The sequence below is a fragment of the Pleuronectes platessa genome, chromosome 17 (assembly GCF_947347685.1).
Source record: "Pleuronectes platessa chromosome 17, fPlePla1.1, whole genome shotgun sequence".
In the NCBI taxonomy this organism is placed as follows: Eukaryota; Metazoa; Chordata; class Actinopteri; order Pleuronectiformes; family Pleuronectidae; genus Pleuronectes; species Pleuronectes platessa.
In genome coordinates, this window is record NC_070642.1 from 15,976,558 (window position 1) to 15,991,455 (window position 14,898).

General features: G+C 43.4%; 1 protein-coding gene across 5 annotated transcripts in view; it reads right to left on the reverse strand.

Moving 5' to 3' along the window:
• The window catches only part of utrn (utrophin), a 169,993-nt gene that overhangs the window by 41,911 nt on the left and 113,184 nt on the right, over positions 1-14,898 (reverse strand). For all 5 annotated transcript variants that reach the window (XM_053445855.1, XM_053445856.1, XM_053445854.1 and 2 more), the window contains 5 exons: positions 14,222-14,368; positions 11,335-11,413; positions 9,726-9,786; positions 1,913-1,974; positions 668-742 (listed from right to left, as the gene is read on the reverse strand). In XM_053445855.1, the coding sequence (XP_053301830.1) occupies positions 668-742; positions 1,913-1,974; positions 9,726-9,786; positions 11,335-11,413; positions 14,222-14,368 (424 nt within the window). The remainder of the gene's footprint in view (positions 1-667; positions 743-1,912; positions 1,975-9,725; positions 9,787-11,334; positions 11,414-14,221; positions 14,369-14,898) is intronic.

Below are 14,898 nucleotides of genomic sequence, written 5' to 3' on the forward strand. Positions count from 1 at the left end.
TCATCATTATTACACTGTACGGGGCCCAAGTAGCTGCTGCCGGGCTGGTTGAGACCTCATGAGAGGGGAGTCAGCACACACCTGTAGTCTGTGTGTGTGTGTGTGTGTGTGTGTGTGTGTACAGGTGGGGTTGACAGCCACAGGAGAGTGAAGGAAGTAGCTCCCTTCATCAAAGCTTCCATTATAACCAATAAAAAAGCAGCTCTCGCTTTGAAAAATGTGGTATATGAAAAAAAACACAGCCAAAATCAAATATCCCACCTGTGCACACCCAGTGAGTCTCTGCTCAACACAAGCACCTGTTGTGACTGTGCATGGACCACACACACACACACACACACACACACACACACACACACACACACACACACACACACACACACACACACACACACACACACACACACACACACACACACACACACACACACACACACACACACACACACACACACACACACACACACACACACAACAATACCCCACACTGTGCTTGCAATTTTAAAACCGAAATATCTCTGGCTCCTGTTCTGTTCTGAAGAAGCGTCTGGCAAAGATCCAAATCATCGCCTCAACCCCTTGTTCCACCCAGACTTCAAAAGAAGTGGACTACAACTGTCAGATTAAGGTGTGCGTGCACGTGTGTGTCTGTGTGTGTATTACTTACAACACAGTGCCTTCTGTAGTCGGCGGATCTTCATGGCTGTTCGGTATGCTGAGAATCTCACATTGTTCAAGTCCGCTACAGGCAGGGACAGAGAAAGAGACATGAACAGATGAAGGACAAAAAAACTAAACAGAGGCACAACATCAGGAAACCTAATGCAACAAAACAAATCTTCCAACTGGGCATCAACACGCAGAACCTCTGTTCTCAGTGGAGGCCGACTTTCTGTTAGTTATTGTCCACAGGGGGAGCGGCTGCTAATGTGATCCGTATAATTAGGTTAGTGATTTGGGTCTCGGTGGGGCGCGGTGCTATTTGTTGAGCCGCTGGCCTACAGCGAATGCTCCCAAAGTTTCACAGCTTATTACTTATCCGGCTGCTCGTTTATGAACAGTCGTATGGGGCCCCCCCCGCAGGGACCCGGACGTGCATACGGATATAAGCAGAAAGCGGGAGAGAGGGAAACGATCAGGCCGCGATTTTAAAGAAGTTAAATGTAAAGACTAAACTAACCGGACAAGTGAGAATTAGATCTGTGGGATGCGGGTTGATCCTCGACCACGAAACCAGCCCTCAAAGGACCGGAGGATTACATTAGATAGTTTCCTCTCGTGTTAGTTTTGCCTGACGATCATTTGTGATCTGTGTGCGTGTGGTACTCGGACATCGCTTATGTGAAACAGGCCCATTGTCCTTTTAAAGATCAGGGCACTGACATTACTTGACTTCTTTTATTAAAGAGTCATTTCAACCAAACTGCAGAAAAACATTTTATTTTACTTTGAACAGTATTCTGATACAGCACGACTCCGTGCATGAATATATCATTAGCGAAAAGGTGAAGAAAATGATGTCTGCTCTGTAAATAGTTTGATTTATTGGCCCATGGTCTGAAAAATCAATCTTTGGAAATGTTGGCTCCATCCCAACGCGCCGGAAGAGAGACGCTTTTATTTGTGCTGCTCAGAGCACTGACGCATTACATTCAGAAAATTAAAGACGAAAACATCTGTTTTCAGAATCAGCTTCCTTATGAAAACACACAGAACTTACAGATTTTATTCAGTTCTTTCTGCTGATATGGAGCAAAAACACATTATGGTGGCGGCACAAATCCAAAAGACATTTAGAGTATTCCAAAACCAGGGCAGATAAATACAAAACAAACAGTTCTTTGACAAGAACCTCAGCCTTAGATGTTTGGAAGTCAAATCCACACCACGAGGGACTGAGTGTGTTTCTCACCTAGTGACTGGTAGAGTTCTGTCATCTTTGGATGGTCCCAGCAGGTCGTCTGCGTCTGGTGACTGAAAACCACAACAAGAGAAAACCGTGAGACGAGACTACACACACAGAGAGAGAGAGAGAGAGAGAGAGAGAGAGAGAGAGAGAGAAAGAGTGACAAACACTTTCAAGAATCACCGCAAAGGACAACAAAAAACAAACAATGGCAGACAAAGGAGTTTTGAAGGCAAAGCTACACAATGTCAGGATGAATACACATGCGTCACTATCATCGTCATTATCTTTTGACAAACTTTGTTGAAAACTATATTCAATGCGACTCTTTTGATGTTGCTTCCGAAATGAGGACAGAGGCTACACAATTCTCCCACAAGTCAAAATAAATGACACGCAGAAAATGACGTCCTCTGAAAGAAACAACAAGAAAAATCACACACTCACACACACAAACAGACGCACAAATATACACATCGCTCTGATCATCACAGCGTCTGTCTTTTCACATAAAGGGACAGAGCCTCAACTCCCTGTTTACATTTCTACTGCACACACACAAACACACACACACACAGACACTCAAAACAACAACAACAACAACAACAATCCAAATCTACTAAAAACCAACACTACCAAAAAAGTACATTCCCAAAAACTTGTTCCAGGAATGATCTAACATGGCCGTCTTCACACACAGGGCCACAAAAATCTTTCTCTCAAGCTGCAGCTGCCAGTCAACGCGACTATTCAAGCTCTGCTGGCCGTGGTGTGACTCTGTGTGTATTTTAAGAAGCCACCTTAACTGTCAGAAGCTGCACTCAGATCTGTGCGCCACGTTTGAGGAGGAGGTGCGTTTCCCCCCCCCCCCCCCCTGAATTCAGAGGCTCCCCTGTGGCTGCTGCGACGGCTCGCTCTCCGCTGGCAGCCAACAGGAGGGGAAGTGAAGAGCTGACAGTAAGCCGAGGTGGCAAAGTGGACGAAGACGCCCGCCCCCGCTCGTCCCGTCCGCAGATGCTCATGACTATTTAATGGCTTCATGACCCTTGTTCACACCCGCACAGGCACGTGCCCGGACCTCCCTGTGCAGTGGACAGGTTGTTGGTTTATTTACACGAACAAGCGCTCCCCTGAAAACCTGAAAAGGTTAGAGTGAATCCCAGTCAGGGGATTTGCTGATATTTGCTGCACACAAACGCAGAATTGGCTGACAGCTACCACCACAAAACGCCGCTGTCACTCAAGTGAGGAAGGGTACATCACAGATAAGACAAGACGCACAATCAACTCCCATCGCAACAACAATCTGTATCATATCTTTGTACACACAGCACAAAGCAGGTAGCATTTCCATCAAAAGGATCAGACAGATTGTGCTTATATCAGAAGCTCATGAATGCCATAATGAGGACAACTGTGTTGTGAGGTTCAACTGTCCTCAACGCTTTTCCCTCGACGTGTTCCCTTTGTAATGCCACAGCGATTCTTTTGTTGTCCCGGAGGAGACACAAAAACCCAAACAAACTGATGACGCATACAATACAAAGCTGAACACATCTCAGATAACGCAATGCAAACGTCCATCGGCGAGGGGAGAGACGTCAGAGACTATGAAAGGGCAGAAGGAAACTTTTGGGCATCTCAGTGAACCTCAGCACAGCGTGAGGGATCTCACATCTGAGACTGATGTGGACTTATTGCGCTGATGTAAAAGCTGATATTAGGGAATAAAACATTTCTGATACTGATATATCCGAGGATTACAGAGCCCCCTGGTGACATTGGTGGAACAATGTTATGCGGCCAAAAGAAAACGAACTCCTATTTAAGTCCTCCCTTCTGATAAAGAAATGAAAATGAGGTTTGATATATTACTGTTTAACTTGAAAATAATCAAATTTTTGACATAAAATGTTTTCATATATATATATTTATGTTTTTTGCATTGCTTGTTCCGTGAAGTAAAAGATTTCGTGATGGTGCATATCAACAAACATAAACTGATCCCGTCTGTGAAAGGCTCATATCCGATAAATCAGTCGGGCTCCAGTTGCTTTCACGTCTAATCAGATTTGTGTGCACACCGGTATTCATGTCGGATATATATATCAGATTAAGCTAATCAAATAAAGCATGGGAAGTATTAAAGCCCTGGAAGTTTTCTAAAGTTAGGAGTCCAAACTTTAGTTGATGTCTCACAAACACAGTGTTGGAAAACACAGGGTTACTCGACCCTCTGATGCCTTATTAGGACAATACTGTAGTGCAGGTAGAATGCCTGTATGTTGTTATCAGCACATGTAACAAAGGAAGAGAGACCGGTTGGTCAGAGGTTCATCCAACAGCAACATCCTGACCATAACATGAGCAGAACAGAACCAGAAAGAGGATTCTAATGATGGAGGAACAGCTCAGCTCAGCCTCAGATTCAAATTGAGTTCAACAAGAACTAGACAAGATATATGTTTCCTTTAAAAACATCTAATTGTTGATCTTGATCTGTGCTTTAATTTCAGAAACAATGAGATGATTAATTATGTAAATCACTCATTTAATCATTTAACATCACAACCACATTCATTTAATGATAGTCTAGCTTATAAATTCACGTGGAAACCTCACATCTACTCAAAATCCGAGCACAACCATTTTCAGATCAAATTTGATTGACAGCTTTAACACCAGCCTATATTGTTTATGTTCTATATTAAAACCAGGAACTGGACCAAACAGGTCAGATTTTCAAGCCGCCCATCAAACCTTCCCAGTCATGGTACACAAGGGTGGTGGAATAAATATTATTAATCGACCAACAGAAAATGAATTGCTTCTAAATTAAACGCCTTTTCACAATTTACTGTATATACCCATGTTTTTATCCTAAACATAACTGTTTTCCCGTCTTGTATCATTGTTATTGAATATCTTTTGGATTTTACAGTGATGTCAGACAGAGTAAGGAGGAGATGATCTGGGTTCTGGGATCTTGTGATGGGGAGCAATTTCCTGGGATAAACAATACTCCTTAACAACCCCTGTATCCGTCTTCTAATCTCATAACTTCCAAACAGGTCAAAAATAAACACATGGTAATTAGAATACCTTGTAAAACAATCTGTTTCCCGGTAATTCAGGAGGTCGCTAACTGTGAGCGAGAGCGACTGAAGAGGAAGCCGCTCATGGTCTTATAAAGGACATCTGACATTTTCCTTCATAAACATCATTTAATGACATGGAGAGCGAGAATCAACACAGGAAATGGGGTCACAGACGGGAAAGGACGAAATTTATGTAGCAGCTGAGGAGCCGTGAGGGAGAAAATAACCTTTTTACAATATGTTTTTATGAGAATTTCTTTCTGTGCAAGCGTTGGAGGAGAGGATGCGAGCCATCTCACCTCACACTTAACCACCGCACACTACCCACCATGATCGAAATGAAGCATATCAAAAATATTTACAATGTTCGTGACTTTGCTGGTTCCCAGTCCAACGGAAAGCGCTTTTCACCAATTTCTTTATTTTTCTCTGCTGCATCCCATTTCAGCAAAAAAACATTCTCCCTCTACGAGTGGCTGTATCTGTCTTCCTGTCACTCCAACAAAAGGCAGTGACAAATACATCCATCCCAACCCGGGCAAAGGGGGGTGATTTTATCCCCACTAGCGGTTGGTCTGCAGCCAACACTTCTGCACAACACTTCTCTTTCCTGCCGGGAGTTTGTCACTGTCAAGCACTCGGAGGCAGCCATGAATGATAACGAGTGTGCAGAAGGATGATTACGAACATATCTGGATATCCAAAGAGGCAAAATTAGTCAAATATCTGATTGAGCAAGGAGAAGATTTCAGGAGGGTTTTCTTTCGGTGACAGCGACCTGCCAGACCAATCACAAAGTGTCAGTGGCAGGTGATAAGTGTTTGTGTTCAACGTCTGACTTCTGCCCTTTTCTGGCTTTTACATCTCCTCCTCTGCCTTTTTCTTTCCTCTTTAAAAAATGTAACCACTCCTTCATCTGGAATACTAACAGTAAGGATGGTCGCAATCATTCACATACAAAAGAATCCAACGAGTGTCACCAACCTTTATCTGAATATTACTTGGGAGGGATATCCTGCCTGCTTGCCGGAGATGGTAAAATCATTATGGATCAGCAGCCACCGTCCAGCGACCTGGGTGGGATCTGACTGTGACAGAAGGATGTTCTTTTCGCCCCCATTCCATTTCACTATACTGCAGAACATGTGCTTTAGTTTCAAGCACGAACTATAGGATTTTAACCTGCATATAAATTCTCTATCTGTACATGTAGCTCTCTCTCTTACAGGGGATCTGGGGGATGGCAAAATTGACAGGTTGATTAAAGGGGATGGCATTCACCCACATCCCCTTAAAAAACGCCTATCGAGTGTTCTGCTTTTGAAAGACAGTTCAAACAGCTTGCAATTCTTTTTCAAACCTGACATGTTTTGGAAGGTATACACTTTGTGCATGGATGTATATAAAGGCTGTCAACTCCGCTATACACATGAATTACCAGCACCATCCTGACGAAAACATTGCCACCCAGAAAAGCCTTGGAATGAAGGCTGATCTTTGCAGAGATGCAGTCTTGGTGTATTTTCGCTCAGCAGGCCCTCAAGACCCGCTCAATTGCCAGAACGGGGCGAAATGGGACAGCATACGAGGCAGCCAGCGTGAGGCTGCTGCCATGACTCGTGTGTCGTCTGAACTCCTCACTGCAGGGGCTGGATAAGGTGCAGGTTCAATCAGGGGCCCTTTGTCAGCCCCAAGAAAAGCCAAAAGAATTCGAGAGGAGATGGAAAAAAGAGACGAGGAGGGGGCTTGTGGAAATGAATGTGTCAAAGACTGATGTGGGTGTTCCAAGGCTGTCACAGCGCTGGATGTGACCTGCGACTGGAGATGGATTTAGAGTTCAGTTTTCAGGCTGCGAATTAAGTGGGTTTGCGTGTGTGTGTGTGTGTGGGGGATAAGAGAGGCCAGGGTACAGCAAACTACATCCATTTCAAAACGAAAGAAACACCACACACTGGGGTGGAAGTTGAAGGAAAATTGATTGTTCCTGTTTTGGAGAGGCAGCATCCAGATGATGTGAGAGCCATCATGGGGAGGAAAGGCCTTGGTCCAACCATCATAAAGGCATTGAGTCAGAACGAGTCTGTGTAAATAAGTTTGTATGCTTCTTTGAGTGTGTGTTAGCGTTTCCCTGCCAGCGTGAGGGTGAGTTAGGTCTCCCCTGGTGATCAGATCTCCCATCCCTGCACTATATGCAAACAATGACGTCCGTGGTCAACCGTGGTCGGATGTAACAAAGCACAATTACTTGTAATCTAAATTAAGTATATTGATTTTCTGATACTTTTCACATTAACTCACATTTACATATATCAGCAAATATCTGTTCTTTACACTTATACTCATGTGAGAAGTTTCTTCCTTGGTGTGGAAGAAACTTCTCTAATGGATTTGAAGGAAGCCACTGCTGAGACTCAGACATTAAGATGTACTAGATGACTGCATTAGGAAATAGGCTACACTGCAAATGCTTTTACTTTTTATTTAGTATATTTAAAAGCACATACTTACTTAGACTTATATCAAAATGCTAATGTGGTACTTTTATTTGAGTATATTTTTGTCTATTTATTTGTACTTTTACTTAAGTAAATAAAATGTCACTATGTTCTCCACCACTGGTTGTATATGTGTTGGTCTGTGAGGGAGGAAGAAATTGAGAGAAAGCGCCGAGCAGGTGGGGCTGAAAGAATCAATACACTGTGTGCAGCTCGAAAAAATAAGATTTAACTTATTTGAGATCATAAAAAATGAATAATCCATATGCGGAGGTCAGTGTTAATATTGTAGCAGTGGCCAAATGATTGTATATGTTGAGATTTGTAAGTTCATGATTCATAAAATGTTAAACACCATACTACTATATAAAAAATGGTATCGCTAATTGTGAAGAGGGTCAACCCATCACGGAGACGAGACTTGTAAATCTTCATTGCTGAAACTATAATTGTGGATTGCTCTGTGGAGGCTGGCCTCATTTATAAAAAATGACCATTTCACAACTTAACCGAGCCACTGACATTTCAACTCAGGGCGAAGGGCCATTTAAAGGGATCAGCCGTAAAAATAGACACACTCTACCACCGTCAATCACAAAGTTAAGGCTGTAACACTGTCCCAGCAGAAATGACAGAGAGAGACAAAGAAAACGAGACTGACAAATGATCACTGACACTGCCTTCCAAAGATTTCTCTAACCACTCGGGTGAATTCAGGTCTGGTTAGTCAGCAGTTCGCTGACAGAAGTTACATGATTTCTGGATAATGAGGTGAAACTTCTAAAAGTTTTCAAAACCTGACACATCCTGAGGAGCAGAGAAGGTGTCCTAGTTGCTACCATCATCTCACTGCTGGTTTAAATAAAAACCTGCTGTATGGCCTGGTTTGGTAAATCAGGAAGCCACCTCATGTCAAGCTAAAGTTGCTATAGAGACTGTTAGAACAGCGTGGGAAGATGTCCACAGTGGATTCAGACAAGGTACGAGTATATTCAATATCAAAAGAAGGTGCTGACGTCGGATTGAATGAGAAATGTGCAGGTGGAAAAGTTTGAATTTTAATATACACCGAGGAGAAGATCAGTAGAAAGAGTAGAGGTGGGAGTTAAATATTTGATGTGTGCACGAGGAATATTCTTGAAACCACAGCTTCTATTTAAACATTAGAGGGGAATGTATATGAGAGGTCACTGGAGGTCAGAGCTATGATGTGGAAAGGTTAAAAATAGGTGAAGTGTTACCCACAGAAAAATGCTTGAAATAAAAAGCTAATCCTGAGTCAACTAGAAACAAAACTAAAATCAAAAATTCTACTTCATTCGCAACATACTGCCCACAGGTTGGTTTACTATACGCTGAGAAAATAAAACAAATGGAAATGCAAAGTTTGACAATCTGACAAGACAGGTCATTTTGATTTGGTTTAATTTCTTTCCTGACCTGATAGATGCAGTTCATGGCCCATAAATGACTCATGAGGCAGCTGCATATTATTTATACATTTTATGCATATTATTCACTTTTCAAACTCCTTTGCCTTCTTTGAGTTTTAAATAATTTGACCTTGTCAGATCCTCTACAGTTTCATAGAAAGAAATGTTAATATCAGAGATGGAGATAAATACCAAAAAGAAAAGTTCAACACAGGACCATGTGAGGCCAATGTGCAAATAACTGCATTACAGTAATAGATGCATAATGTCATTCCGCCAAATTTGCATTCTGTGAAGTGTCAGCCAACTTAAACTGATTCCGACATCTGAGTTTGATCCAAGCCCCATTTGGCAAGAACAGGCATGGACAAAAATTTCAAAATCACAATCGGGTTCAGATCTGGTCCGTCACCTTGGCTGGGCGGGTGTTTTACAGAGCAAATGTCTTTAATCGGAGACAGGGACACACAGACTCTGTGCAGCTCTAGTCTTGCTCGGGTAGGCCTTAGTTTTTCTTTGGGGCTCTGACAGGTTGGGACAGAAAGATGCATTCTGACTCTCACTCTGGTTCACAGCTTCACAGAGTTATGTCTAGAAAAGCAGCTTTTATCCATCACGCCGTGCACAGCCACTGTCTGGACAACAAATGGCTGCTTTGCCTCTCTGACACTCACTAGGCAGAGTCCAGCCCAAGCACCCTCCCTCATTGACAAACACTCACACACATACACACATACAGAAGCAATTTCCACAGGCACAAACAGAGATGTTGAAGCCGTTTCTCGCCACTTACTTGATGTAATATGGAACCTTATTCTGGGACACTGCTCGTTGCCAGGGGAGCTGTACGGAAGCTGCAAACAATGGGAGAAAAACACCATCTTAATTATGCACAGTTTAACCATGAAGTTTAGAATTCAAGCCTGACAAGAAATAATTCTCACATCCGACACATCCATAATAACTTTACCATTAACAACTGGGGGGAACATAATAAAAGGGGCATTGTTTTCTCAGATGAAAGAGGGAGGAGGGATCTGTGGACAAAAGGCTCCACGTGCATGGATTTAAAATAAAAAAAATAAATACTGACACAGCCAAGGCAATCTTAAAAAACTGACTGATACATTGTTAAAAGCAGTGGAATCTAAGACTTCAGAAGCACTCAAGAGCAATACGGAGCAGAAATGTTTCCTGATTTATCGCCCCCCCCCCCCCCCAATCCCCTCCTCCTTGACACAGCTCTACGCTCAGATAGAGAGATGAAAAGACAGTAAGAGAAAGATTAGGCAAGATTGGAAGATATACGAGATGGATAGGACAAGATAAGAGCACGGTACTTTATTGATCCCTGAGGGAATATTAAGCTACTAGTGTAATGAGAGCGAATGGGTGATGGAGTAGATAGTGTCATATGGAGCCAGGAAGATGAAAGAAGAGACGGAGCGGTGTTTTGTCTGCAGCCGCTGCCGAGCACTCAGCAGGTCTCACTTAGTAAATTCACGTCTGGTGGTGACACAGCACGGAGACGGAGCTCGCCACCTGCTCAGGTCATCACACGCCCTCCATCTTATCTCCACGTGTGACAGCCAGGAGAACTAGCATTACCGCCAAGCAGTGCAGTTTCTGCTGCGCGTATATCTCTATCTTTCCAGATTCATATGAGGCTACTGGGACTTTTGACCACTGAAATCTAATCAGTGATTCCAAGTGAATTATACCAAATGTAATGAAAATCTCTCCTGGCAGTCTTTATATATCACAACCACAGGGACGTGAAGTCACTGTGACCATGAACCTTGACCTCCACCTCCACCTCTGATCAGGTCATCCTTTAATCCAAGTGAACGTTTTTACAAAATTTGAAGACATTCCCTGAAGCTGATCTTAAGATATCACCAAACAAGTGATTTAATTATTGAGTCAAAGAGAATGTTTGTGGCAAATGTGAATGGATCCTTGATGGGGGAGAGAGAGAAAGAGAGAGAGACACAGGGAGAGAGAGAGAGAGAGAGAGAGAGAAAGAGAGAAAGAGAGAAAGAGAGACACAAGGAGCGAGAGAGCGGCTTCTTTGTTTAATGTTCACACTCGTGCATTTGTCTTTTCTCTCGATCTTTGTGTCTAACCCACTCTCTGCTAATGACCACTCGAAAGAGGGAGAGAGAGGAGCGAGCCAATGGAGAGCTGTAATTAAGCCTTTCATTATTCAAGAGTAAAGTGCCTCGTCTGCAAACTCTGTCCGCAGGCACCCACATATCCAGTGAGCACGACAGTGAAGCGTATAACATCTGAAGATGAGACGATAGGACATGAAAACACTCAGCGATCTGAAATAGTGGGAATGAGTAGAAACAAATCAGGTCCTTTCCAAAAAAAGAGAGGATGATTGGCGCTGTACTTACTGGAGAGGAAATGTTGGGAGGAGGGGCCAAAGTCTCGGTGGGCTTCCTGAAGTAGCTTCAGCCTCTCGTCAACCGCCACCTGCACGAAAACCAGACAGAGAGGAGAGAAGACAGTGGGCCGTGAGAAGACGTCATCATCAATGGTAAGAGTTACATATCCATCCATCCAACCATCCATTTTATTATCCAACATCGGATAAGCAGGACATTCCAGACACCCCTCTCCCCGGTGACACCTTCCGGTAACTCAAGGGCGATCCAGAGGCATTCCCAGGTCAGATGGGATTTGTAATCCCTCCAGCAAGTTCTGGGTCGACCCCTGGGTTTCTTCTTGGATGGAAGTGCCCTGCTCAACCTCCAAAGGAAGGGCGCGTACCATTTCTTACAAAGGTACCTCAAGCAAAAGTGATAAGTCTTCTTTGCTATGAAGAACTGTACCTGGAGAATATAGGTGAGACCCCAACTCCTTAGAAGACAAACTTGTCTCACGCTGCCCGAGTGAGCGTGGTCCCTCTAATCTGATAACATGGGCCCGGAAGAGAAAGCAAGATGTTATGCAACGCACCCGCGCCTGATTGTGGCCCAAGCCACAAAAATTGAGAGGATTCAAAATCAGGTAGACACATCCAGACACCCAGGCTAAGTTCATCGTCTGCTGTTGAGGTAACTGAAGGATTTCAGAACTGGCAGAGCGAGAGATGAAGGATTCAAGAAAGGTTGGGACTGGCACACAGACCATGACCCTGAATAATCTTGGGATTACGACGCGCCTCATGTCGTCTTATTCAAGCAATATGATCAAAACAATGTTTTTTCCTTGTATACTCTGCATTATCTGTATTATTATAAACCTGCAGGGCATTCAAAAGGTGAATCTTCATACAGTTTTTAGTGATCAATCACACAAACACACTCCCACTCTCCTGTGCAAGCTGTGTATTGACCTCTCAGCCAGCACCTGGGCCCTGAACGGCTGTGGGGTTGCTTTGCTTCATCAGTCTGAGAAGCAGGACAATATTGGCAAGTCTGTAATATTGACACAAACAGACACACACATGCACGCTCACACACCTAAGGTATCGTGGCAGCCACATGCACCACAGCTGCCCACACAGGGAACCTGAAGAATTGGCACAGAAAGGCTGTTAGCTTGGACTCTGTGTGCCCACTAATGTCTGGTGTGGTCACTGTCCCGCCGAGAGGAAGATGAGAACTGAATATACATGAAAACCAAATCATCCGGCTCCACAGTCAGAGCTGGTTTATTAGCAGAGCGTTGTCCCCTCCTGCAAACTGAAAGTAAAAAGAGCAGACAACAGAGAGACAAAGTGTGCGTCGTCCCCTGAGACCCTGCTCCGACTCAGTCTTTGAGTTATGGTCATTCTCCAGGCACAAAAAGACTATCAGAGTGTGTCTGTCCACGATATGGGAAGTTTCACAAGGCTACAAATTAGCCCCGATACCCAGTTTCACTCCGTGGCAGTGTCCTGTATTCAAAAGGATGGTTCTTCGGTTTCTGTCTTAAGATATCATTTTTCTTAACGTGTTTCTGGCCACAAGCCTTTTTTTCTGCCCACGTAGTCGGCTCATTTATCTACAGCAGCGATGATGCGTGGTCGCATGAAGTCCATCGAAATCCAAGTTTCCATTTCACTATCTTTGAAAGCACAGTCTATTTATGGACCTGATCTGAATCACACATTTGATCGTTTCTGAAAGCACCACTGATGTTTAAATAGCCTCGGCTTTAAAGGCTCCATGGAATGAAAAACACTTGTTTGCTCATTTATCCATCGTTATCATGTCAATAATCTCTTATCCTGCTTCAATTGTCTCATCCTGCACTCTGGGGCGTTTATTTATCTTGCGTCCAATGAAAAAAGCACTACGGGCTTCGTATCTTGGCTCGAACACAAACCGCCTTATTCCAATGAACGATTTAATCATGGTTGTCATCTTCGTCCGATTCATCGGTTAAATCCGCGGGGGTCGGAAAACGCGGTGGCGGGAAGTCCTCGACAGGAGAGAGCCGGCTGTCGTCACGGCTTTCCATGTTGAGCTGTTAGCTTCTTTCAAATCTGGCACGGGGGCGTAAAGCCCTTAAAACGCTACAGGCTTCTGCAAATGTCAATCAATACCCACAACAACTCCCTCCATAGCTTTGTGTATTTACTGGACATTTGTAAATATGTGGAGTTAATTAATGCTCTGTTTCGTGGGAACTTTTATGGGACGCTGAGATCACAGTGTAGAAACTGATAAAACAGGGAAGTCGGCCTTTGACAGGAATGTTTCTTCACAACCTGATAGTGTGAATGTCCACTTTGCTAAAATCTCCAACTCCCTAATTTATTGCAGACACAGCTTCTCTTCTCTCTCCCTCTGGTGACTTGTGAAAAGACTTTTCCACAACTTTCGCTCGAGGACCGAGACGCGCTCGGCTCTGAGAAAGTCCCTCAGCGGATCAGACCGAGACATTCGAGCGCCTCGGGAGCCAGGAATGTGACTGGTGCGCTGTGAGAACAGTGTCCATTGATGTGAAGTGACAAAGTGTCGCGCTGAGCACAGAGCTGTGTTCAAATAAAACAGGTACACAAATGGGGGAACAACTCCCAGTCTCCAGTGTGTTTGGCTGACACAAAGTCAAATCAGCATGCACAAGCCGAGAAAAACCGACGGAGCCCCAGACAAAGACACAAAGAGGAGATGAAAACACACAGCCAGGCTGGGAAGGAGGATTTCTACACATATTGAAGACAACATTAATTTGACAAGTGTGGACAAAATACTGAAGGAGGGAAAAGAGGCCAGGCAGACAAAAGGGTTTTGTGGGAAAATATCATGTAAGCTTCAACGTCCGCAGATGATTCGGGAGGATTTTAAATACCTGCAGCAGTTTCCATCTCATGTTGAGCTGGTCCAGTTGTCTGGAGGCGGTGGAGGACAGCTGGATGTCCAGCGGGTTCAGCTCTGCAGAGAGCTCATTGACCATTTTGACGTCCTGACGTAAGGGGGCCACCTCCTCTCTGAAGGCCTGCACAGAACATTTTATATTATTGCAATGATAATGACTTTTACTGTTATCATATTATAATACAATTATAACACATATATCAGTCTAATTTCGTAATGTTTCAAATGTTTTTACTACAACAGAGTATTAGGTAAATATTGAATACAACTCTGAGACATTGAGAATTGTGTAATATAATGAGAATAAAGACGACATTTTTTGTAATTTAATCAGTAAAAAGTCATAATATACTGAAAGTAAAGTTACACTAAGTCTGGATCCAAAATATTTATAACCACAATTAATGTACCTTGGAAACCTCTTTGTATGTTGAACCCCTTTGAATAACACTCAGATGTAATCAAGTCCTATAATCCACCATTACCAAACATTACCTCCTCAACACAAAAGACTAATTTATCATAGTCTTTGTGGTTCTTTCTTCAGAATTTCTTATCCTAATGAGGTGCTGAAAGGTATTGTTGCGCTATAATTCACATTTACAGTATAAACTTCATTACTATTCTCTTTGGTTGTAATCTCATATATTG